We start from the raw sequence: 26,009 nt of genomic DNA, 5'->3' as shown, positions 1-26,009 counted from the left end.
CAAAGACTTTACTGAACTCTGATTACTCTAACATCATTCCTGGCACCACGTTCAATTGTGTACCTGTCTTAATTAATCATTACGACTATAAGTTCTTTGATGGCAAGAGTTGTATTTTATGTATGTCTGTGAGCCTCCTGTGTTCCAGAACACTGCCCTGTACCAGTAAGTATTTAATAATCATCTCCATAGCTGGTATTAATAAATGCTCTCCTTTTTTTTTTAATCCTCACTGGAGGATATTTTTTCCATTGCTTTTCAGCAAGTGGAAGGGAGAGAGAGAAACATCCATGTGAGAGACACACATCTATTGGTTGCCTCCCGCATGCGCCCCGACCGGAGTCGGGGATCGATCCTGCAACCAAGGCACGTGCCCTTGGCTGGAATCGAACCCAGGGCCCTTCAGTCCACGGGCCAACGCTTTAACCACTGAGCCAAACTGGCGAGGGCGACGTTCTCTTCATGTGCGTTAGTGTCCGCCAGAGTCCCGCACCCACACCATGTGAACTGGGCTTGGGAAAGAAAGAGGACCAAGGGCAGTGCGCACTGGCCGAGCGGGGTGGTCAGGCCCAGGGCCGCAGTGAAAGCGGCAGATCCTGCCGCCCGCACTTTCCTCTCCAGCCCTTCAGAGCCTGGCACTTGACCATGGTTTCCTCGCTTGGTTGTTTTCTCCGGGTTCAAGCTCCTAGGCAAATACTGGGCCTGTCTCCTGACGGAAGTGTACCTTGGTGAGACCAGGTTTTAAAAGGAAACAGCCCTAATGCTATGTGCCGTCCCAACAGCTCCTCAGACAATGAAAGGAACACCTACGGCCTGAGCGCGGGCGAAGGGTTTCGGGTCTCTCCCCTGAAATGTCTCCTACAGGACCCGGCGGCGAGGGGCGGAGGCGGCGGGCAGGAGGGACGGGGCAGGAGGGACCCGGGGCAGGAGGGACCGGGGCAGGAGGGACCAGGGCGGCGAGGGGCGGAGGTGAGCGGGCAGGAGGGACCCGGGCAGGAGGGACCCGGGCAGGAGGGACGGGGCGGCGAGGGGCGGAGGTGGGCGGGCAGGAGGGGCCGGGGCAGGAGGGACCCGGGCAGGAGGGACCGGGGCGGCGAGGGGCGGAGGCGGAGGGCAGGAGGGACGGGGCAGGAGGGACCGGGGCGGCGAGGGGCGGAGGCGGCGGGCAGGAGGGACGGGGCAGGAGGGACCGGGGCGGCGAGGGGCGGAGGCGGCGGGCAGGAGGGACCGGGGCAGGAGGGACCGGGGTAGGAGGGACCAGGGCGGCGAGGGGCGGAGGTGGGCGGGCAGGAGGGACCCGGGCAGGAGGGACCGGGGCAGGAGGGACCAGGGCGGCGAGGGGTGGAGGCGGCGGGCAGGAGGGACCGGGGCAGGAGGGACCGGGGCAGGAGGGACCAGGGCGGCGAGGGGCGGAGGCGGCGGGCAGGAGGGACCCGGGCAGGAGGGACCGGGGCAGGAGGGACCAGGGCGGCGAGGGGCGGAGGCGGCGGGCAGGAGGGACCTGGGCAGGAGGGACCGGGGCAGGAGGGACCGGGGCGGCGAGGGGCGGAGGCGGCGGGCAGGAGGGACCGGGGCAGGAGGGACCGGGGCAGGAGGGACCGGGGCGGCGAGGGGCGGAGGCGGCGGGCAGGAGGGACCCGGGCAGGAGGGACCGGGGCAGGAGGGACCGGGGCAGGAGGGACCAGGGCGGCGAGGGGCGGAGGCGGCGGGCAGGAGGGACCTGGGCAGGAGGGACCGGGGCAGGAGGGACCGGGGCGGCGAGGGGCGGAGGCGGAGGGCAGGAGGGACGGGGCAGGAGGGACCGGGGCGGCGAGGGGCGGAGGCGGCGGGCAGGAGGGACCGGGGCAGGAGGGACCGGGGCAGGAGGGACCGGGGCGGCGAGGGGCGGAGGCGGCGGGCAGGAGGGACCCGGGCAGGAGGGACCGGGGCAGGAGGGACCGGGGCAGGAGGGACCAGGGCGGCGAGGGGCGGAGGTGGGCGGGCAGGAGGGACCCGGGCAGGAGGGACCGGGGCAGGAGGGACCGGGGCAGGAGGGACCAGGGCGGCGAGGGGCGGAGGTGGGCGGGCAGGAGGGACCCGGGCAGGAGGGACCAGGGCGGCAAGGGGCGGAGGTGGGCGGGCAGGAGGGACCCGGGCAGGAGGGACCGGGGCGGCGAGGGGCGGAGGCGGCGGGCAGGAGGGACCCGGGCAGGAGGGACCGGGGCGGCGAGGGGCGGAGGCGGCGGGCAGGAGGGACCGGGGCAGGAGGGACCGGGGCGGCGAGGGGCGGAGGCGGCGGGCAGGAGGGGGCTGACTGACTCGATCCTACCAACGCAGGACATTCAGAGGAGGATGGGAGGGCGGCATCTTCCCAACTACCGGGCGAAAGCCAGAGAGAAACCGGAAAGCTTTGTGAGCAACGAAGTCAAAGGAACGGCCAGAAGTCAACGGTGGCTACTGAAAGCTAAAAGCCAGCGCAGAGAGGAAGGTGGAGGAAAGGCCCCCGCAGGCTCCGGGCGGGCCAGCCCCCCGCGCCCCTGCTCGGCGAGCCCGCTCCGCCGCCCGGGCCACACGCAGCCGCCCGCAGGAAGCAGCGCAGGCTCCGCGCGGCGGGCAGCGGGCTCTCTGGTCGGTACCGCCAAGGAGCAGCACACACACAGCTGCTTCTCTTTTGAAAATGTTTTCTTCCTTGTTTTTGCTCATCCTTACCCCAGGATAGAGAGAGAGAGAGAAACATTGATGTGAGAGAGACACTGATTGGTCGCTTCCTCATGCGCCCCTCCTGGGGCCGGGGATGGCACCTGCAACACGGGTACTGTCCTGAACCAGGAGTTGAACCCTGGACCCGAGGCCCAACTCTCTAACGACTGAGCCACACAGTCCAGGGCTCAAAATATTTTCTAGCCCAGCGGCGTGGCTCAGTGGCTGAGTGTCGACCTGTGAACCAGGAGGTCACGGTTCGATTCCTGGTCAGGGCACATGCCCAGGTTTCAGGCTCCATCCCCAGCGGGGCGTGCAGGAGGCAGCCCATCAATGACTCTCTCATTGATGTTTCTCTCTCTCCCCCTCTCCCTTCCTCTCTCTGAAATCAACAAAAACATATTTTAAAAAATATTTTCTAATGCCTATATTCTCTTCTTTGATAGCACCATCCATTCAATTCCTTGGGTTTCTTTTTTCTGAATTATAGAATTGGATGCAAAGCTCATCAGTTTCACCTCCTTGCTCCCACAAAGACAAACACAAGTGCTGTCCTTTAAAGAAGTTTAAAGAATCATTACCAAAGATGAGGAAATGGCAAAGCTAACAAAATGTGTAAGCCCTGCTTCTTGATATTCAGTTCCCTGGCCCCCTTCTAGAGGCCTCACTATGCTTGTCTGGTTGATGTGCATTCTAAATCTCCTCTCTCCTCACTCCCTTTTTTTAAATTTATTTTTATTCCTGAAAATGAGGTTTTTCCAAACCCAAACATGCACCCTCCTTTTGGCTCTGCCTTTGGTAAAATCTCATGGACCTGTCCTCCTAGCCTTTAGGTCTGGTGCCCACACACCTGAGAGTGCCACCAAGACAGAGCAAGCTACTGCTTAACAAATCATGGGATGAGCCTTCTTGACTCCCCAGCCTCGAGCTCAGGAGCACAAGATCTGGGGTCAGGAAGACCTGGGTTCACTAGCATTCCTGAGGTGTGGGCAAGTTCCCTGACTTCACCGGGTCTCAGTGTCTTTGTCTGTAAAGCAGGACTCACTCTATAGGTATGTACAGTGCTTACTAGAGCTTGGTACACTGAAGAGCTCAGTAAAGACTGGTATTACTCATACTCATTTCAGAGATGTTAGTTCTGAGGGGATAAGGGCTTACTGAGCCAGCTGACAAAAACAAAGGAACTGATTTTATCACAAAAACCCAATTCTACAATTATGGAGACAATTTCCCCATATATAAGTGAACAAATGAGTTAATAAAACTTTAATTTCCAGAGAAGAAGCTGCTGGTTCAGGAGAGACAAATAGAAGTTGGCAAATACTGCTTGGCAGATATGCTTGGAAGGTAAAGAATGGAAGGTGGGGAGGCATAAAGGAGAGAATATTAGGCTAGGGAATCAAAAACCTGAAGTCAGGATCTAGCTCCATCATCAACAGAATGTACAAAACTGGGTAGGCCATTTGATCTCTCTAGTCTCCGTTTCTCTATCTCAAAAATGACAGTTGTTTGGGGACTCAGAAGATAAACACATGTGAAGGGGTCTTTAACAAATTATAAAACACTACACAGCAAAGTATGATTTTTAGTAAGAACGTTGAGTCCCAAGTCTAGAAGTCCTTTGTGACATTCTAAGATGAGACCTACTGACCAACTGGGGGTGAGGCAAGGTGTACACAGTGACCTACTGACTAAGAGACATGAAATTTAGGCTCAAACCTTTGGCATCCTTTATGCCAACTTAGCAACAAGAGGAACTGTGAAGCTCACCAAAGGATATATAAATAATGGAGGGAAGAAGACTTCTGAGAGCAGCCTTCTCAGGTATTTACCAAAGTAAGGCTGAGAGAGTACAGAGGAGACCAGGATCACCTGATTATGCAAGAGAGAAAACACACAAGCGACACGGTACACACGGCCCCCGCGCCGGAGCTCCAGGGTGGCTTGCACAACTCTATTGAATCTGGCAATGCTGACCTGTCCTTACTCACTCACTGGGCTGTGAGAGGAAAAAGAGAAATGACGTATGTGCATGTTCTTCTTAAAGGTTCTGGGGGTAAACCCTCCAGGCCTCTCATTTTACCCTCTAAGGCCCACTGACAATGCTGAAGCTGAGAGAAGCTCCTTGTGAGTTCTGGTTGGCAATCTCACTGTGTGAACTGGTTATGCTGTTTATTTATTTGCAAAGTAGAGAAAAACTGAAGTATAAAAGATAAACCTTAATTCTATTTCTAGAGTGGCAGACAGGGAGGTTCAGCCTTGAAACATCCACATGTTGCAAACGAGCCTTTAGCACGCTGCCTGCTCGGCGCCGTGCCGCGGCAGCTCCGGGCTTCACACGGCCAGAACGGAAAGAGGCAACCACAGCACTGCTATGATGGCATTTGATTTTCCCTGACCAACACCAGAGATCCCTGTTCACCTACACTTAAGACATTTTAGATCACACTAGATCTGCTTTTTACAATCATAGTCATGCATCGCTTAACCGCGGGAATACATTCTGAGAACGTGTTGCTGAGCAATTTTGTCGTGCAAACATCATAGAGTGCGCTTACACAAACCTAGATGGCAGGGCCTACCATACACCTGGGCTGTGTGGTCTAGCCGACTGCTCCAAGGCTACAACCCCACCCAGCACACTACTGTACTGAATCCTGCAGGCAACAGTAATGCACTGTTGCTAGGACATTGTGACTGCTATGATGTGATGAGGCGATAGGAATTTGCCAGCTCCAATATAATCTTATGGGAGCACCGTCAGATACGTGGTCCATCATTGACCGAAACGTCATTATGTGGCACATGACTGACTGTATACCTCCTATTGCACTCGTTAAGTGGCACTGCATGTTAAAGCTACTTATGAGCTTGTCTTCCTTTCCCCAGCAGGTATAAGCTCCCCGAGGGCAGGCTCTTTAGCTTTTCCTCCCGGCATTCCACACAGCACCCCCAACAGTGTGTGCAACATGGTCATTCCACATTTTCTTGACAAAAGTGACAGCAGAGTTATCTGATGATTCTTGGTAATGTAAAACTGTGAGCTCTAAAGTTTTGAAAAAAATAGAATCATGCCAGGCAGCAGCAGGAAGATTGTGGAGCCTCAGTTCCTACTGTAAAAGGGATCATAACATATATACCCCACGTGGTTGTGAAAAGAAATGAGTAACTGAGCTGAAAGCACCATGCCTGGAGCAGACTAACAACAAACATTAATTCCATTCTCCTTCTCTTAAGGACATTTAGCTTTGCATCCCTAACTACAGATGAAGAAAGGAAGGAGAGGTTCCCATCAGGCGAAGGTCACAGACGGAGCTCCTGTGCTTTAAGGTTAGAACGAGGGGGACTTCCAGGGTAAGAAACCCTTTTTAAACACAGAGCTGTACATCTCTGGAGGGTTTCACTCTTGAGCAGCATCCAGCTTCCTCAGACCATATGTTTCTCTGTTGCGCTATTTTACAATGCTGGATTCTAAATACACTTAGGAATAATTTGTGGCTTTTACTCATTAAAGATAATTGTACACGTGGTTCCAAACTAGGAGCAGATGTTGGAAGAAGGTGAGTAGTATTCAAGCAAAGCAAAGGCACAATCTGCAGCTAAGCTACAGAGTGAGCCTAGAGTGACGTGGGAGGAAGGAAGGAGTGTCCTCTCTTAATACGTTGGCTGGAGCTAAGACTACGGCTTCTAGAAACCTCATACTGAAGATCAGAAAAAAAATACTGAGACAAAAGAGGGCTTTGAGGGGAAGATACCTGCAGAGCTGATCATGAGGCATCGAGGATGGGGGGTGCTGAGTTGAAACCCTTAGGAATATGCTTCCAGAAGCCAGAAGAGATGCCTGCAGGGGATAACGGTGGAGATGGTGTAGGTGGAAGTGGGTAGGGAGCAGGAAGAGGAGGAAGGGTACCTCAACTAGGGGAAGAAGTAGGGGAGATCTGTCAGAAGAATGACAACCCTGAAGTTCAGGCCTTAGATTTAAAAGGGGTGTGACTGACGGACAGAGCTGTGTGTTGATTCAGAACTGGCAGAACTGAGGAATGTGCACTGTCCTCCTGGCACACTGCAGCTGGACTTGATTTCAGAAAACCTCTGCCCTTAGCTCTGCTAATTCCTTTACGTACTACACTTCAAGCCAACCAAGCCCGCGGGTCCTTCCCTCAAGGCGTCCCCGAGACACTCCTACCCATTGGTCTTTCCTCGTGCTTCTCCCCGAAACCCAGATGGCAAAACCATCTTCATCTGCACACACAATTCAAATGCCCCTTCCTGCTGGCTGAGAACCAACTCCTCCGGCGACAACTGGCCTCTCCCCCTCTGCTGCTCCACACTCCTACCAACACATTCGCTCTCACCACAGGGCCCGAAGAGATCAGCAAGCTTGCTGAAGGGGGTGCCTCTGACAGTTATGGGACACAGGTGACTTCAAGCCCCCCAGCCTTTCTGTACAGAGTCAGACCAGAGGGAAAAACGAAGAGAAATTAGAGAGAATAATTTTTGAACAAAAAAATCTCAAAAGTTGTTTTAATATATGGCAATCCCGGGTGAGAGAGTGGGGAGTGTACACTATTTGCTCCAACTCTGCTCTTTCCCTGGTGCCTTGCACACTGAGGACACGCTCAGGAAGCTCCTGCTACAGGAATGAATGACACTTGGGTTCAGATGTCACTTACTAGCTGCTGACCTTGGAGGCAAACTACTTAATTGGTGCCTCAGTTGTCTGGCTGATAAAATGGGGCTGTAAGAGTTATTACCATACAGGCTGCTGGGAGGATTAAATAAATTTACGTATGACTCGCAGTCAGTGCCGGCACAAGGAAAACCCATGGAAAAGTTTGCTTTCTACAACTACAGTATGCTCATCTCGCGAAAGCTTTCACTCACACAGGAAGCTCTCCCTCAGCGTCCCGGATGCCATCATCTGGCCTCTGCGAGGGCAGTGCCAAGGACGGGAAGTGCCCGGGCTGCGGAGGCAGCCTATGCCACAGCGTTCCTGTGAAGCCTTCCTGGGAGTTGGCATCTGCTGCAACTTCTCTTCCAATCTTGGTTCTGCCCCGTAATATGAACCCAGAAAAGTCAAACCCCTTCTTCCACCTGAGAGGTATGATAATTCTCCTTAGCTAATTTTCCCCAATACTAAATACCCCAGGTCTGTCAGCCACCCCACATATGACCTGGTTCTGAAACTTCCCACCATCCTAAAAATACAGCAGCCACAGGTGCACGCAACACATCTCACTGGTGCACACCTCTAAGTGGGATGGCATCCAACTGTTCAGAGGCCCAGGATTTACCTGGTGTTTCACACAACCACATGCCCCTCCCATCACTGCATAACGAGTAAACCTGAGGGCACCAAGACCTTTTCACATATATAGATTTGGAGCAAGATCTTCTACCCTGCTCTGTGCCATGGGACGCAATTCCCCTAGGAGTTGAGTTTTGTGTGCTGACTTTAAAAGACAGAGCAGGGGATGCAGGTAGCTCCAAGAAGGGAAGGATATAAGAAATGCTCAGTTTCAGAGTTGTGTATTTTATAAACAAACTCATTTTTCATGATCTATGAAGACGGGGTGGCTATCAGTCCAGATTTTGTTTAGGATGAATATTATGATGCTAACAGAATAACATTTTCTGAGCATAACCTACTGACGGTAGTATTAATCTCCCTTAGAATAAAAATGAATATACTCATTCATTATAAAGTGACACAAAATGAAATGACATGGGGCCCCTTATGATGTTGTAAAAATCTGTATTTAGTTTATGAAAGAAATGATCAGAGTGATAATGTTTCATTTATATCATACCTTCAGATTACACTTTTCTCTCTCTCTCACACATACACACACACACACACACACACATACACACATATATAAACACAAACACATGCATGTTTTAATTTTCCCAAATACTCTGCAAAGCACCACTATTCCTCCTGCCTCTTTTTCACAGGTGAGGGAAATAACCACCTAAGGGTGTAAGTGACAAGGTCACAGCATTCGTGACAAAGGCAAGTCCAGAACTGAGATGCTTTGACTTTTGGTGCAATGCTATTTATACTACATCATATTTCTTACCACTGGTTGACTTTTTCTACTGCAGATGTTAAAGTTGACTAGTTTGAAGAAAGTCAAGAAATTCTGGAAGCTAAAAAACATGGTATGAATATGGGAAATAGATAATATATCTTATTGACTGTACTATCTGTTAATTTTCTATCACTATCTTTTATTTTGAAAATAGACCCCTTACCCACCAATACCCACTTCCTACATGCTTCTCCCTCAAAAGGTCCTGAAGGTCTTCTCAGGAATCCTTTTTCTCTTAGGAACACACAGTACTAGCTGAAAAAAGATAACATTACTAAGGTAATTGAACTGGGACAGACTGGCCCAGGACTTTTACTTTGCAGGGACTCTTACCTCGGCTGGACACCTTATTTCTAGTGAATGCAGCACTTGTCTGATGTCGGTATGGATGCATCCCTAATTCCTGTGCGTGGCTCACAGTTCCTAGTAAGGATTCAGGGTCCCCAGGTCCGCCAGTACTCAAGAGTAGGGGGCTGTCGTGACAACCTTTGGTCGATGCATCTGAACTCTTCCTGTCTGGAAAGCCGTCCTTCGCTCCCTCGCAGGAGCACTCCTCTTCCATGCTCTCTGAGTGCATGAGTGCTGGCTGGTGAGCATAACCATGGGTCGGGCTGGGTGAGGAAACCTGTGAGATACATTCTTGTGCTCTGATTTGTAGAAGATGCTGGGGGCTGGTGTGGTGGTGGTGATATGAGTCAGCATTTTGATATGGTAAAGCCTGGTGCTCTGTCATACTCTGTCCCGCAAGACTGGGAGCCAGACTCCCAGCATCTCCCTGGTTCATATGCCTAAACAATTCTTGGTACTCTTGCTGCTGCTGTTGTCGCTGCTGCTGCTGCCTTTTAATGAGCTGTGCAAACTCTGCTGGGGGCAACCGAATGTCCGAGTGGCCGGTGAGCGAATGCCGGGGAGAGAGCAGTCCTTGAAGGATGTGGGGTACCTGCTGGTGTCTTGTATAGTCTGACGGCGTGGGGGACAGCAGGGCCTGCTGTAGTGCTGACGCGGTATAGTGAGGTGGCTGCTGATGTGCACTGGGAGGGAAGGTGGGGAATTGGTCAAGTGGAGGGACTTTCAGGGCTTGGGTTGGAGGGAACCCCACTCCTGTAGAAGGGCTGTAGCTGCTGGGGGAACCCCGGGACTGGTCCGAAAACAGATGGGGGTGTAAATGCGCCTGGTCGTAGTTAGCAGGGGAGAACCGATTCACGTTCAAGCTGCAGACACAAAAGGGAGTGAGTACCAGGCATCCATGTAACAAGTACACTGTGCTCCCCTGGACAATAGCGACTACTCTGTCAGGAGCGAGCTGCACTGATACACAGAACTGAGGTGTGACAGGGAGCATGGGGATGTATGTATCATCTCAACTCATCCCTGCACTCACTGATCAATCTAGTAGCATGCCGGGGATTTAAGGCAGTGTGTAACAGACCCAGCTCTAGGCTGAAGGTAGCAACTATCTTACAACATCATTGGAGCTACTAAAAGGCACCACTCTCTTAGAATATGAGTGACAGAGAGGGAGGGAATCCTCAAAGAATAGACAAGTGAAACTGGCATTTTTAACAACTTCTCTAATAGGCCATTTTCTTATTTGCAGACAAATAGTAAGATAGCTTTGTCATTTTCCTCCCGTCTTATTAGCATCTTGATCCCCTATTTGGTCACTAAATAAGTTTCAAGTTCACCCCAAAACCACCATCCTGATTTAGAAAAGGTGAAACGAGCATAGCCCAGTCAGACTCCCTCTTCTTCCCTCCTCCTCTCTTGCCCTGCTAAGGGGCTTCCTCCCTCCTGGGTCGCCTGGCTGGCTAGCTGGTGACTTTAGGTAACCTTACCTGTGAACCTCTGCACTGTCAGCACTCAGCTGCTTGGACAAGGGCCGATGCCCATAGCTGAAGGCGGCCATCAGGTTGGCACGGTGCTGCATCTGAATTTGACTGGCACTGGGGCTGATGGAGATGCCCCGCCCAACGGAGCCTGCAGCTGTCCCTGGCATGTTGCTAAGCATGTCAACAGGTTCCTGGACTTGGATGGTCACCTGCTGTGACTGGGTGGGCTGCTGTATGCCCAAGCAGGGGAGCACCACGCTGGCAGGAGGAGAACGGTTCTCAGGCTGCTGCTGGAAGATTGCGCTGCGGGAGGGTAAACCCTGAAACTGGGAGGGAGATGCAGCACCTAGAGAGAAAGGAACCTCAGGGTGACCAAGCGCCCAGGTGATCTGCCAGCTGCGAGGACCTGAATACCACCCAGAGCAGTGCTCCTCAAACTTTGGTGTGCCTGAGGCTCACCTGGAGGATTTGTTCACACCCACAGCATTCTGATTCAGTAGGTTGGCAAGGGGGGCCCCGTAGATCTGTATTTCTAATAAGCTGCCCTGAAAGTTGATCCACGGATTATTCTTTGAGTAGCTCTGATTTAAAGCAGTGTTTTTCAAACTCTAATGTGCATAACAATGGCCTGGGGGTCTTGCTAAAATGCAGATTCTGAATTAGCAGGTCTGGGATGGGACCTGAGATTCTGGCTTTCCTGCTGATGTTGCTGGTCAGGGAGCCTGAGTAGGACGAGTATAGAGACCAATCCAGACTCTTCGGGGGATCCAGGTTGAGGGCATTACTTAAGAGATGGCCGGTTTCTGGAATACTAACTCCTCAGAGCGCTGGTCTCTGAAGACCCATCTCATTGGGGTGTACTCCGCTTTACTTCCATCTGAACACCCACTAGAGAGGGTCTGCAAGTACGACAAGGACCCAGCAGGCAGTTTTTTAGTTGGCAGAGTTGGAGGGTGTTTTATTAAAAATATTAATAGTTAACCTTTACTGAGAGCTATTTAGTGCCAGAGACCGTTTCAAGTGCATATATTTATTCATTAAATACTATCAGTATCCTTATTTTACAACTGAGAAAGCTGAGGTAAACTGAAATTATGTAACTTATCTGAGGTTTTGCAGCTAAGGAGTTGGTAGAAACAGGACTCAAACCAAGGAAGGCTGGCTCTAGAGCCCACACCCTTAAATACTATGCTATTCTTCCATTCAAATCAATAGCTTGTGGCATTCAAAACTACAACTCATTTGCTCCATGTGCACACATGGTTCAGGCTAACCAGTCCGCTCACCGTGAGACTGGATCATGGCACTACTCATTGGGGGAGGACTGCTGCTGGGTTGTCTGAAGAGATGGTTGTTGGGGTGGTTGGGGGGTGGGCTTGAAGGCTGAATCCTTAACCTAGAGAAACAACAAAACCAGAAAAATAAATTCCCTGAGGTGACACTATAACCTTGAAGTTAGCTTCAGCCACATGATACACATAAGCAGAAACTATTTTTTTTGTTTTGATAAGCCTCCAGGCTAGAAAAACATACATAACCCACCCAGCACAGTCTACTTAAAACCTATTCATATATTATTTTACCAGACCTCCCAGACAGAGGCAGAGCTCACTGTGGGCCCGTGTCTGGCCTCCTGTCATAGATGTCAAATTACTTTGTTCATGTGGCTGAGAAAACCAAGTGGCACAGACAGGATTTCAGGGAAGCCGCAGGAATTTAAATTGGTTTCTCTGTTCTTCAAGTAGGTTCTTCCAAGATGGAAGTTAAAGCCAGTCAGAACCTCCCACATGAGCCAGGCCAAGGACACACCAAGTTCTAGAGACAATGGCTTAAGCATGAGGCGAAACGATGATTACCTCTGGAGCTGGTGGGTGAGGAGGGCTGGCTGATTCTCACATGCAGCCTGAAGAGGCGGAGAAGGCTGAGGAGGACAGATGGAATCCTAAAACACATGGGGGAGGCAGAGAAACAACTGTGAGCTTGAAGGCCAGCATGAGCCATTCTCAGGAAGGGAACAGAGAACTACCTGTCACTGAGATTTATGCTTTTGTTGTTCATTGAAAAGTTTGATTACCTTTACCCAAACATGTCAACCATAAACATAATTCAAATCCATTCTTCCCTGCATGATCTCCTCCAAAATTCACAGGCAAATCATCCTGAGAGCAAACTCTGGACCAGTGGGGAAAAGCAGAGTGAAGGCCTACCTGAATGTGCTGCTGCAGGATTTGATGGTGCTGCTCCTGCTGGTACAACATGTGCTGCTGCTGGGTCTTCTCCAGGGTTCTCTCATCCACCTGCCCCCCGTACATCTTCTGCAGCTGCTCACACTCCTGCAGGGAAAGCAGTTCAGACCGGAGGGATGCAGCCAGGTCCACCACATGCAGTGATGTCAGCAGATGCACATCTGCCCCACGGTCACAGGGGCAGAAAGAGCCACAAGAGAACAGCACCCTTGAGCACTCACCCAGTTACACAGGTATTTATGTACTAAACATGTTCATACTTGGTTCTGCATGAACTAATGGAAAACACCAAGGATAGTCTGTATACAAGTGAAAGTGTCCAGTGTGAAATCTGTGTACAAAGTACATGCCACTTGAAATGTGGCGATCAGGAAGGCAGAAAGGAAACTCGCCCTTTCAGAAGCCTGGAGGTACACCTCCTTCCTCTGGGAGCACACTTCCACACCAGCCAGAGAGTGGTAATAACGCAGAGCAAGCTCCCACAAGACCCAGTACCCATTCAGAGAGGAATGCCAGGGCTGCTTACAAGTACCTTCCCTGGTGCTTCTCACTGAAACCCAAGCCCAGAAATTCCTCTCGTGAACTACAGAGACAGGAGGAACATACAGTCCCTTCATGGGCAAGCAAGTTTGAGCTGTGGAAAGCTGTGTGGAACAAGTAAGCAGTTATATGGTGTTGAACCTGTAAAACTGCAGCAATGCTGACACGAACGGGGCAGAAGTGTCTGGTACCTATGCTTCTCCAGAGATGTCCACTATCTTTTCCATTACCTGCTGCAACTGTTTGATGCTGCTGTTGTTGCCCATTTTTTCCAGGTGAGCTTTGAAGGCCTGGATGCTTGCAGCCCCATCTGAGAACCGGCGCACAGGGGAGAAACGCTCCGTAGGGAGGTGCAGGGTGTTGGAGTCCTTGTAGGTAGAGCTGAACACATGGGAAGAGAAGGTCAGGGCTAGGACTCAGGGTTCTGAGCAAATCACCTAGGGACTGCTGTTCCAGATGAGCACAAAGATGGCTGCTGCCCAGTCGCTCCCCCAAACCTGCTTCCCTTTCCAAGGGCTCCAGTACACACCTTCCATTCCCACTTACCTTAGGCTGTCTTAATTTCCAAGCCTAGTGAGGTCCTGTCCTGGGATCAAATATATCCAGTTCTTACACATATATATACTAGGCAGGAGAGAAGAGCTGCTCGAGAGCCCTCAGGCCAAGCTGGAGAAGAACTCATTTCACCATCATGTCTCTATCGAGTGCCTTTAGAAACCTATTTCACTGCTGGACACAAAGCTTTCCCTGAGCAGTAAGCTCTGTATGACGGGAAGGGAACTACAGTCAGCTTTGTGGTCAGAGGTCTGGCCGGGAATTCATAGGTTCTATGCGAGAAAATGGAGGGCAGTGGGGACTTCTGATCCCCAGATGGAGAGAGCACATTCTTAAGAAACACAGGCCTCAAGATCCTGCGCATACCTGGCCAATGCAAATGAGGTTAGCCACTATGAAATTAACTTCTTAGAGCAGCAGCACCCTTCCAGCCTCCTAATGAAAGAGTACTCATGTGGATTACTTTCAAAACCCCCAATGGCCAATCAGAACACCGCCAGTATCTTACCGAGAGAAAGAACAAGCTATTGATAAGGAATGCCTGGGACAGTGCCAGGGTTAGAAGCTAACACCTACACTTGTTACCTAATCAGAGAGATGTTTATAGGGTAAGCTGGTAAAAGACTGCCAAAGCAGTGTTCCAGCAGCTGATGAAAGGATCAGGGTTTCATGTCCAGGGCAGCGGTGACATCACAGTGCACTATGGGTAAAATGATGCACCACCTTGCCAGGTACTCATTCTGGACTGAAGCAGAACCAAGGCTAAGGAAGCAGGTTAACACGCGAGCTCAAATACAGAGCAACAGGGAGGGAGGAATGTGTTGAATGCAGAGGTCAAGAGTCTTGGCAGCAGGGAAAGCCCTTTACCTCTCCTTTCTAATGATGACTTCTGTTCCAGATCTACCTGAAGCCTGGCACAGTAGTGAGCTAATGAAATGAGCATGAATATATATTTGTTCCAGTAACACAAAAGACAAATGACTTTTGCAGACACACTCCAGAAATGGTCATTATGAAAGCTGCTTTCAGGGGCATTTCCTCAGTCCTTCTGACTTCTGTTTTTGCTTCAGATGCCTGGAGTTAAACAAGCAAACACTACTTCCTCCTAAAATTTGATTCGTATACTTTCAACCCTTTCTGATAAAGCACACATTTCTGATTCACTCAGAAAGCTGTATTCTTCAAGCAGTTAATACAGTCTATCTGCACAAAACCCACATTCTCTCCCATCCAAGCCATGGCCTAGGTCCAGGATGTTCACGACTTTTCCAGAGGCTCAGGCTGTGAACAGGCTGACACCCAGGTCAGCCCAGCACAGAAACTTTAGGGAAACATGTAGTTATCATTTTGAAGCACTTATAGAATCAACTGTGTTTTATTTTCATTAGCAATCACAGTCAATCACGGTCAAACTCAAGACAGCTTCATATTAGCTTGATATTCCCACTACACTTTCCAAACAGGGATTGGTTCTCCACCTAGATAAAATCCATCTTGTGTTAGGTTTAAAAGGATTACACTTAAGAACTTAAAAAAATTTTTATATTACACACTTCCCAAATGAAGAAGGCTGATGAGACTCCTCCTCTGTCTCAGTGCTGGTTTTCATCTATTATACCCCAGAAGAAAATATATATTTGCTGTTCCTGAGTCATTTCCTCCAGAAAAATAAAAGAAATTCAATAATCTATCTAGGGTACCCATTTTAAGTGTTTTATGGCCTTGGAAAGTTTCTATTTTCCCCTGAAGACTAATTTCTCTTGTGTTGCCACACTGCACAGTAACCCCATCAACACATGCTGGGTTTGCATAAATGCCCCACCTCACACAATCTGCCACTCATAAAGCATTTATTTAATTCAAACTGACATCACCAAAGGCAAACAGACAGCAGACAGATTTCCAGCAGGCAAGGCCTTGACAATGACTGTAGGCAGGGTGGAAACCACATACACCGAGCTATGGGCCAATGTGGTGTTCCTTTAGTAACAAGTGTAAACAGGATAAAGGCTAACTGTGGGGATGTGCCAATCTTCGTGTTCCTCTGAAAACAATACGTCCTGAGGAACACTTCACATTACACAAGGGAACCCAAAGGACTTCAGCTAAACATCAGGCCCTGATGAAGGCTGAAAAAGTAAGTGGCAGGTTGTGGAGGAGGGAAAGAGAGAAACAAGGAGAAACAAAGCTGTAAAGGCTATTAGGTACGTGTAGAGCTCAGAGTTATTACGAAATCATAGAAAATTTACAGGGTGGAAAGGTAGCTCTCCAATAATCACTCAAAGCACGCTTTGATGTAGTACCTTAACAGTGTAGGTCTTGAGGCACTCCCTTAGAAAACTATTGTCTTCCTGTGCTACGAGAATTTAACTGAGAATCATCATTCCTGCTACTCCTAATAGACCATTTTTACTAAGTGAGTCCCCATCATTTGTAAAGCTTATCTCCCTTCTTTTAGAGTTCCAACATGGCATGAATTGTGTCTCAGTCTGCTCAGAGCTCACCTGTCTCTGCCGATTACATCGATACCCGATAGGTAGCTAGTCACAATAAAAACACCGTCAAGCTTGCCAGTGCGAGTTGGTTGCAAGATTTAGTAATAGCACAGTTATAAACTTAATTCCCTTGAAATGTGACTGCTTTTCAACCTTTGCAAGTAAGAATGTGTTTCATTGTCCTCTCAAAAAGATTAAAATAAAATAAGCTCTAGCAATGTAGGGTGGCTCTGAAAGTGTTACCCACGAGCTTGGGGATGTTTTCAGAATGGGCATAGCTAAAATTTTTAGTCCCCAAGGTATTCACAGGAGATAATCTCTTAATCTAACAAACTGTCATGCCTCTTTGCTTCCAAGCTTACTTGGATTTAATTTTGTGAGGTTTTCTTGGCCAAGTATGGTTAAATTTCTTTTTATTTTTTTCAAGAGAATAAACTATAAATGTGACAGAGCCCCAGTAAAAGAATCTGCCATCAGAAATATTGCACAAATGACATCTCAAGCACAACATTAAGAGGATGCAGTGTCTCTGCTCTACCATTCGCAAGGGATGTGTCTTCCTCTATATCCTGGCTCACTGTCCAATGGTAACATGGTAAGAAATGCTCATTCTTTTGAGGACAATGGGTTGTTAAAGGTCAAGTCTATTAATATGGCTACAAATCCTCTTATTTCCAGTTGGCCCTCTGAAAGCTTCACCTTCTTGCAGGTTTCAAGTTCAATTTCATCTATGAGTCAACATCTAGAATCACGAGAATCAACTGCAGACAATAATCATGTCCATGAGGGAATGGGAAAGAAGAATTCCATATTGCTCTGTGCACTGCTTAGTGCAAGGAGCAGAGAAGATGGAAGTTCAGGATGCTACTTAAAGCCTCAATGCCAGTCACCATAACTGTTAAGACTAGCCAAAAGGGTGCCTGTCTGATGGACCTCAAGGAGCTCACATAGCTCATGTGGCTACTCACCGATGCTGATCAGGTACCAGGTGAGGGGGCCAGACCCGGGAACGGAAAGGCTGCTGTCCTAGCTGCCGTTGTAGGTCCGTTGGGATCTCGGCTGTAGGGTTGGTCATGGCCAGTGTATGTCTTTTGGACCTATTTGCCAAGTACCTGCAACAAGCAGGAGCACATTTCATAGTAAAAAAGACACCCAGGAATACTCCTCAGCAAGAAGCATTAGAAGTCAACCTAAAGCACTCAGAATGAAATAGTGCTGGAGCTCAAAAAGGGCTCCAAGCGAACAGATCCCTGACTGGATGGAAGTGAGACATGTCCAACCGGCCAACAAAAGCTGGCTCACAACTGAAGTGGCTGAACCATGGCCCTACGAGCCACCATTGAAGAGAAGAGAGAGAGCAGATGCAGTTCACAGAGAAGAATGATTTCCTTATTTCATTCCATTCAACAGAAGAATTTTTTTCCCTGCTTATTAATTTTATTCTTCTTTTCCCCTCCAAATTTCAAAAAATGTAAGAGAAAATGAGTCCTAAGGATTTTTCCTAGAGATGAGCCAAGGGAGATACTAAGAAGGGCTCCACATATGTCTGATCCCACTGGTCCCCAGGTTTTGAGACTATCCTCACTACAAGTTCAGAAAACATATCCTTTCATTCAGGGATAGTAAATTCAAAACTTCCCTTTCCCTTTTACCCCTGGTTGTAACTCAGTCATCAGAGAAGACAAACTGATATTGTTCCCTGGGAATCAACATTCTCCAGAGGATAAAGAAATGAAACCACATGAAATGTTTAGAATTATTTTTTTGAGGAAAAAGGCAAGGCAAGAACACAGAAGTTTCAAACACTGAAGAGTTGATGAGCTGATGCCGTCTATTTGAAGACCTTTCAGATCTACCACTTGGTCAACACCACTGATAAGACATTGGTCCCCCTCATCTGGTTTCTCCTTTTCATTGCCTCAAAACCAATGGGCATTTCACCCTTTGTATGCTGGTCTGGAGAAGAAAAAACGTGGGGCTCGAGGAAGTAAAGTCCAAGACAAAGGAGATGAAGTGAAATACTGCTGTCTAATTAAAGTAGGGAGGCAGCTACGTCCCCTAATTTTTCTTCCTGACACCAGCAGGATCCACTTGCAACTTTACATTCTGTTATCAGCAAACTATAGAAACAACAGCATCAAGAGAAGAGAAAAAACCCACAATTGTTCTACTGTCTGAGCTGCGGAAGGAGCTGACCTGCCTGACTGACACCCCTGCTCTCTACTCTTCCTCCTGCATGAGACTAGCTTCTTTCAGAACAGCAGCTCTCAGACAGAGCTCCCAGGGAAGGGAGAGGGCTAGCCAGCAACCATCAGGGTCTTAGAAAGTGCTCTTGTTTCATTCGTAACTACTTTGCACATTTAAGCTAAAATAGTTAATAGACTATAGAGTAATTAGTGGTATGTAAAGTTGCAAGAGTAAGCCATTAGTGGTTTAATATCCATTTGATGAAGACATCCAAAGTTTCCCTAAGGACCCATGAAAACCATTTTATTTCAACATCCCTCAAGGGAAAACACAGAATCTTCAAGAACACCTTTTTTCTTAGAAAATGCATGCTGGATTCTGGTCAAACCCCCTCCCAGGAAAGTAAGAATGACAACTCCCACAAGGAGGCATGCACGGAGCTGAGGACCATGGCTAATGGAACTGAGGTAAAATGAACCATACAGCACGCCTGATGGTCACTGGTTTTCTGTGAGTTAGGCATCACTTAACAGGGTTCTGCAAACCACAGATATTTACATCTGTCCCTGGCCCGAATCGCATACTCTTTTTCATTCTCTGTCGGTACAAGGGGATGGAGAAGCACACAGCAAACAGTACAAGGGATAGTCATTCTCCCGGAAAGGCAGAGTCCATGCCAGGGGCCCATGGCTGGGCTAGCTGGGATCACTGTCACCCCAAATCTCCAATTCCTGATCAGTGAACAGTCCTTGGCAGGTAGGAGCAGGCTTTGTGCCTTGTGCATACTATTAGAGCCGCAATATGAAGGCAGGGGACAAGGAAGGTAGGAGGAAGGACAGAAACAGTTCTTATGATTATTGCTGTCATTTAGGGAACTTCCGATGGCGCTATGCAAATGAAATTTTCTGGGTAGTTGTACCATGTGGGGAGGAACATGCCATCTGGCTTGAGCAAAGAGTCCACACAAATGTTGGGGCTGCACTGTACACCTCCTTTGGCAGAGGTGACCTTTCGTTGGTTGCAGGAAAGGCTGCCCAAGGGCATTCAGCAAGCACTGCCAGATGCCACATTACCTCTGCACAGCTTCCTGATCTGGCTCCCCATCCGAGCTCTCCTCGTCCACAGGGGTAACTGCTGGCACTGCCTGACAGAGACAGAAAGGAAAGGCTCAAGTTGCTGCTGCTTCTGCAATAGCTTTTATTTTGGAAACTGCATGTGGGGCAGGTCTTTCTGTTAATTTTCTTATTTACAAAACTTTTCTTAGGACCTCTGGGCTACAAAGAATTTTCATGCACCTTTCTATTTTTCCATTTTTACCCTGTTCAGGTGATTTTAATTTGGATTTCTTCCTCTGATTCATCTTCATTCATTCATTTATTTATCCAACAAATAGCTGACTACCTACTATACTCCAGGACAAAATGTGAATTGACAGATGTAGTTCTGGCACTCATTTTACAGCCTAATGCAGGACAGAGACAAGTACACAATTTTAAAACAGCATGCTCACGTCCTCTATGGGCACTTGGGAATCGAGAAAGGCATCTTGGAGGAGGTGACACCTAACCTGGGACCTGAAAGATGAATAGGAGCTAGCCAAGCAAAGAGGGAAAGGGGTCACAAGCCTTTGAGGTTTCTAGGCTGAGAGAAAAGAGAAGGCCTGCAGGTACTTGAGAACCTGAAAATACAGTAAAAGCTTGTTTACCTGGACTGTCTAAGAAGCAACCTGTTTTTGCATATTAATGTTATTTCCATAGTTTAGGTGTCTTTAACTCCAGACAGGCATGATGGTTTTTAAAAAGTGCATTTTAGTACATAACATAATTGTGTAGTTAAAATTCAATGTTTTTGTGTGTGTGTTTTTTATATCCTGACCTGGGGTTATGTTCTTAATGATTTGAGAGAGAGAGGAAGGGAGGAAGAGAGAGAAAAGAACATCAATCAATCATTTGCCTCCCATATGTGCCCTGATTAGGGACCAAACCCACAACCTAGGTATGTGCCCCGACTGGGAATCAATCCCGCAGCCTTTTGGTGCACAGGACGATGCTCTGACCAACTGAGCACACACTGCTGTGACTTTCCCCACTGCTTGTGGACTGGGGTACTATGCATTCTTGATAGCTATGCATATGGTGCACATAGACACCATGCTTTAGGCACTAGAGCAAAAACCATACCTCAACTACACAAAAGAGCATTTTATTAAATGGATGATTATAAACAAAAACAAAAAAATTTTTGGAATAATTCCATTGTTGAAATGTTTCTAGGGTTTCCAGATTCCTTATTATAATTCTCTAAGGCCTGGAGTAAACTGGATTGGACAGAAAGTAGCTATGCATGATGCAGGGGAGGAATACTGTGTGAGTTATTAATGGCCTTGCATACTACCTTAAAAACTTTATATTGAGGAAGGGGCAGTGGTAGACCACTCAAGGATTTCAATCAGGGACATGATGTTATAAGGTTTATATTTTAGAAGCTAGTGTACTTTAGCTGCAGAGTGCAAAGTGTTGGTGGCAGGCCAGTTAGAAGGTCACTGTATTAATTTAGGCAAAGGATGACAGTGGCTTATGGAAGGGCAGTGAGGACGGACAGAAGAAAGATACTTACTTTATAGGCATTGGATAAATAATCTGACATGGGAAATAGGGAGAGGGAATTAAAGGTGAACCCCACGTTCCTAGCTTGTCTAACCTGGAGAATGACAGTGATCTTCACTATCACTCAGGAAGAGAGTTAGGCTTCATAGTCAGGCTGAGTTCATGTGGGGACATGCTGAATTAAACCTGTGGGTGCTTGTGGGGTAACCAACCAAACATCTGCACGGGGCAGTCCTGCATGTATATACATTTATATATACCCAGAAGAGCATACTGGACTGCAGAATCACCTGGTAACTGAAATTATGGGAGCGGACAAGGTCACCTAGACCGTGTATATAAAAAGAGATGGAAATAGGGCCTAAGATAAAACTCTGGGTTTCACCAACTTCAAGGAACAAGCAGAAAGGGAACCTGAAAAGAACAAAAGAAAATATTTCAAAGAGAATGGTCAACAGTGAGTAATACAGTTGGGAGGTCCAAAAAGACAAAAGTTAAAAATGTCCATTGGGCCCAGCTGGACTGGCTCAGTGGCTGAGCATCAACCTATGAACCAGGAGGTCACAGTTCGATTCCCAGTCAGGGTCCATGCCCGGGCTGCGGGCTCGATCCCTTTCGCTCCCTTTCCCTCCCTCTCTCTGAAATCAATATATATATATATATATATATATATATATATATATATATATATATATATTTTTTAATGTCCACCGGATTTATCAGCAAAAGCTTGTTACTGATCTTGGCAAAAACAGCTACAGTGGGCAGCATAAGTCACTCTGCCTCCCATAAAGCTGTTCCTGATCCACATAACCTGCACTGATCTTTCTCTTTCCTGAATGCTTCTGCCACCTACTAGTGTATGGTATTCACTCTGGCACTTAATCACATCTGGTCTTTCACTATTATTCTAATACTTCACATATTATAAGTTTAGTGAGGCCAAGAACTATAACTTTTTCCCTTTCCTGACAGCATACCTTCAGTGTTACTGAAGGTATGGCCTGTGGACCTTGACAATCCACATGCTGTTGTGGTACTAATCCATGATAAGCTAAGTACAGAGTAAGATTTAAATATCTTAAAACATAGAAAGTAAGATTTTAAAGAGCTATGGATATAATTACTACCCAATCTTATTGTACTATGAGATTGAATGAACAAATGAGTAAATGAATTTACCTATGACAGGAAAATAACCGGAAATAAACAGAGCCCGGGGCGAGGGGTAACAATCTTTGAATGTAACCACCACATAAAAAAGATGGGATTAAGAGACATTAACTGACTAGGTTAGAACTTGTATAAGCCGCCCAGCCGGGCGTGGCTCAGTGGTTAAGCGTGGACCTAGGATCCAGGCCATCAGGGTTCGATTCCCAGTCGGGGCACATGCCTGGGTTGCGGGCTGCAGCCGATCAATGACTCTCTCATCATTGATGTTTCTGTCTCTCCCTCTCCTTTCCTCTCTCTGAAATCAATAAAGATATATTTTTTTAAAAAAGAAAAAAGAAAAAAAAAGAAAAGAAGTTAGCCAAAAACTAAGACTGGAAAATTCTACTAGTCTGAAGAAAGTGGGATTACATGGAGCACCATAAGTTTAGAGAAAGAGGAAATTCAGACATTTAGTTTGGAGATCCTATTTTCCCAACCCTATGCCCACAACCTCTTTATCAAAAGCCTCTGAAAGTAAGCTGGGCTCTGCGCTGCTACTCACTGGTGTCATGGTGACAAGTGGGGAGGGTCCCCGTGGGCGCTTCAGCAGCTGCTGGGCATGTAGTTGGATGTTGGCTCCTCCATCTGATGCCCTCCGGCCAAGGGGACCCATTCCATTTAGCAGCTGTAGTGGGGGTGGCTGTAACAGGGACTGCTCCTGTTGGGAGTGGAGTGGAAAGGACAGATCGATGAGGCAGGGGGGAGAGGAGGAGAGAAAACAGTAGTATCTGATCAACTGACATTAAGGGATCTTTGGTTGTGACAGAGACTAGAGAAATCTTCCCTCGCGCCCAGAAATCATCCTTCTCCACAAAGACACCCTTATATCCTGGGGAAAGTCTCTCAGTCTCTCAAAGGAAGCTGAAATGTGTTTCTTCTGGGCAAGTCCTCTCCCATATCCAGGTACCTTGTACTCAAGCTGCCCAGTTGGCTGCAAATTTTGCATGGGCAACGGGTTGTGCATGAAGTTCATGTTAGGGGCCACCTGTAGGAATGGAGCCTGTGGACTGACTCCAGCAAAGCCGGGTAGGAGCTTCTGCAGATCATCCATAACTTCCATGCTGAAAGAAACAGGGTGACAGAGAAGTCCAGTTCACAGTCTTACTCAGAAGTGCTATATCCTAAAACTGATGAAACTGGTAAGTACAACTTATGTTTTATGTTTACTTTCCTCCTAAATTTGTATTTCTAAGATCCCAAAGCCTAGTGTGTGGAACCTGGACCTCTGCACTATACTATTTGGAACTGGGGACGGCTATTCTTTACTGACCACTCACGTGAAACCGAAAGCTCTGAGCCAGGAGGAAACACTGGCACTAGTCCACCTCGGGGCTGCAAAGTTTAGAGGTGAACAGCAAGTCTCTGGAGGACACAGGCCACCCACTAAAACCATGGTCACTGGAAGTAGCAACTGAGTCATCAGGGAAAGAAGGCAATTCCTCCCGTCAGTGCCGACAGGACAGGTGAGCAGGGCATGTGCAGGGCTGTTAGGCCCTTGCAGCAGGATCTACAGCATACTTTAAAATCAAAGGTCTTCGCACTAGCAGAGCAACACTGGGGACATAGTCTTTGGAACCAGGATGTTCTCCTTTGGCCTGTTTGAACATAGGCCAAGAATGGGAGACATAAAGCAAGCAAATCAGCAGGCCTGGGGATGTTTTTCTGGAAATCACTCAGAGAAAAGAAGTATTTATAAAAAAAAGTAGCTTTGCCCCTAGCTGAACTCTCAAGAGAACTCTTGATACAACCTTCTCTTATCCAGTCAGGAAAGGAAATATCCAGAAAAGATGTAAGGGTTTTTTTAATGTTGAGAGTCTTCAAATGCAGAACAAAAGGAGAGAGGCGGCCTTTAGGACATCTCCCCGGTGTGAGAACATCAGGAACATACTGAAGGACTATTTTGGGAAAACACTTTGGGAAACTGGTACATATTCAGCGTGCTTTTCTATTCTTTTTTACGTAATTTAATTTGTGACACACATATATCACACCATACCCTTTGTCCTCACTTCCCAGATGAGTCTTGCGTTAGAACTTGTAGCAAACATCTCTTGAAGCTGTAAAGTCAGATGAACTTCCAGGGGCACTTCCACATGGCTCGGGTCAGAAGACTCAATCTTCATGAGCACAGAGCCTACCATACTCTTCAACCCAACTGTTGTGACTATTGGTGTGATGGTGGCTACTGGCCCACCATTTGCTAGGGACAGCTCTGTAATATTTTTAGCAAATTAAATCTGGTCTACTGGGGACCCTGAACTGGCTGGACTAGACTTGATCTGGGACATACAATGAAGTAGGAAAAAGGCACCATAGGAACTCACAGTCTGGTGGGAATTCTTTGCCCTGGTGTTAATTAGGGCCGTGGGCCAGATACTCACCGGGGGTCAGCCACACCCACTGTGTGCCTCCTCATTGACAAATAGCGAACCAGTGCTTCGGGGGAAGGCTCTTCACCCTCATCGCTGTCCAAGTTCACTGTCCCATCCGGCTGAGGTGAAGGAAGACACAATTGAATTAGAAACCAGAATTAGAAATAAAAGGAAGGAAAGGAAGCAAGACTATGGGAAAGAAAGTAAATAAAGTGGTTTCAGCTGACAACTATCAGACGTTGCTACTTGCCTCCACAATTTGGTTCTCTGGGTTGATCAGCTGCACCTGTGGAACACTGATGTTCATAGCAGTACCAGCCTGTTCTGCCTGGAAAGTACATACAGATACACATATACCTTAAACACTAGAGGGAAATGATAGTCTTTCAAAGTATTTTTTTTTTAATCCTCACCTGAGGATATGGTTTTATGGATTTTAGAGACAGAGGAATGGAGAAAGAGAGACAGACATATCGATGTGAGAGAGAAACATCGATTGGTTGCCTCCCATATGTGCCCAAGACTGGGGATCGAACCCACAACCTAGGTATGTGCCCCGACTGGGAATCGAACCCACAACCTTTTGGTGTATGGGACAATGCTCCAACCAACTGAGGCATCTGGCCAGGGCTCAAAGTATTCTTGATTGCCAAAGTCTATGTTTCTACCTCTGACTCTGATTCCTCTGCCCTTAGAATCTACACTGAGAAAGCGTTTTTTTTTAGAGACAATAGTCTCAATGATTTGCTGCTTCTTAAAAAAATCAACTGCAACTATTGTCCATCCTGAGTACTCGAATACCCTTCCATTCTCTCTAAGAAATGTTCAGATATTTGCTTCATCTCTGACAAAAGACGAGATGGCAGACAGATGGGGCAGAGGTAAGAACAAGAAAATCTGTTGGCCTGAGAACTTGCGAGCAGGGGCTCACCACCTGTACTCCCCCTCCCTCCATGTTACTTGTCCTGAATCAGGTCACAGGAGTCACTGCCCACCTGGATGTTGACTGGGGCCTGAAAGGCCACGGCTCGGGGCATGCTGGGAGGTACTCCGACACGCAGCGTTTTATGTCTCTTATGTCGATCACACAGCAGACTGTAGATTGCACTATAGTGATCATAGGCATCTGATTTTAATGACTACCAAGAGAGAAAGGAAAAGAATTATGGTGCAATGGCATGTCAATGACCAAA

The 26,009-nt window shown here is 47.9% G+C and overlaps 1 protein-coding gene across 7 annotated transcripts in view; it reads right to left on the bottom strand.

The window, feature by feature from the left end:
- SIK3 (SIK family kinase 3) overlaps positions 1–26,009 on the bottom strand; it is a gene marked incomplete at its 5' end in the record, with an annotated part of 260,849 nt that overhangs the window by 7,175 nt on the left and 227,665 nt on the right. Inside the window, 13 exons of one of the 7 annotated variants that reach the window (XM_081153135.1) lie at positions 9,108–9,985; positions 10,610–10,949; positions 11,890–11,999; positions 12,460–12,545; positions 12,811–12,936; positions 13,620–13,770; positions 17,408–17,551; positions 19,700–19,770; positions 22,947–23,102; positions 23,352–23,505; positions 24,826–24,935; positions 25,067–25,144; positions 25,812–25,955. In XM_081153135.1, the coding sequence (XP_081009261.1) occupies positions 9,108–9,985; positions 10,610–10,949; positions 11,890–11,999; positions 12,460–12,545; positions 12,811–12,936; positions 13,620–13,770; positions 17,408–17,551; positions 19,700–19,770; positions 22,947–23,102; positions 23,352–23,505; positions 24,826–24,935; positions 25,067–25,144; positions 25,812–25,955 (2,548 nt within the window). The remainder of the gene's footprint in view (positions 1–9,107; positions 9,986–10,609; positions 10,950–11,889; positions 12,000–12,459; positions 12,546–12,810; positions 12,937–13,619; positions 13,771–17,407; positions 17,552–19,699; positions 19,771–22,946; positions 23,103–23,351; positions 23,506–24,825; positions 24,936–25,066; positions 25,145–25,811; positions 25,956–26,009) is intronic. The other 6 variants (XM_081153139.1, XM_081153136.1, XM_081153137.1 and 3 more) reach the window with 6 other exon arrangements.

The sequence above is a fragment of the Miniopterus schreibersii genome, assembly GCF_964146895.1.
Source record: "Miniopterus schreibersii genome assembly, chromosome: 12".
In the NCBI taxonomy this organism is placed as follows: domain Eukaryota; kingdom Metazoa; phylum Chordata; class Mammalia; order Chiroptera; family Miniopteridae; genus Miniopterus; species Miniopterus schreibersii.
This window is presented reverse-complemented; position numbering and strand designations above follow the sequence as displayed.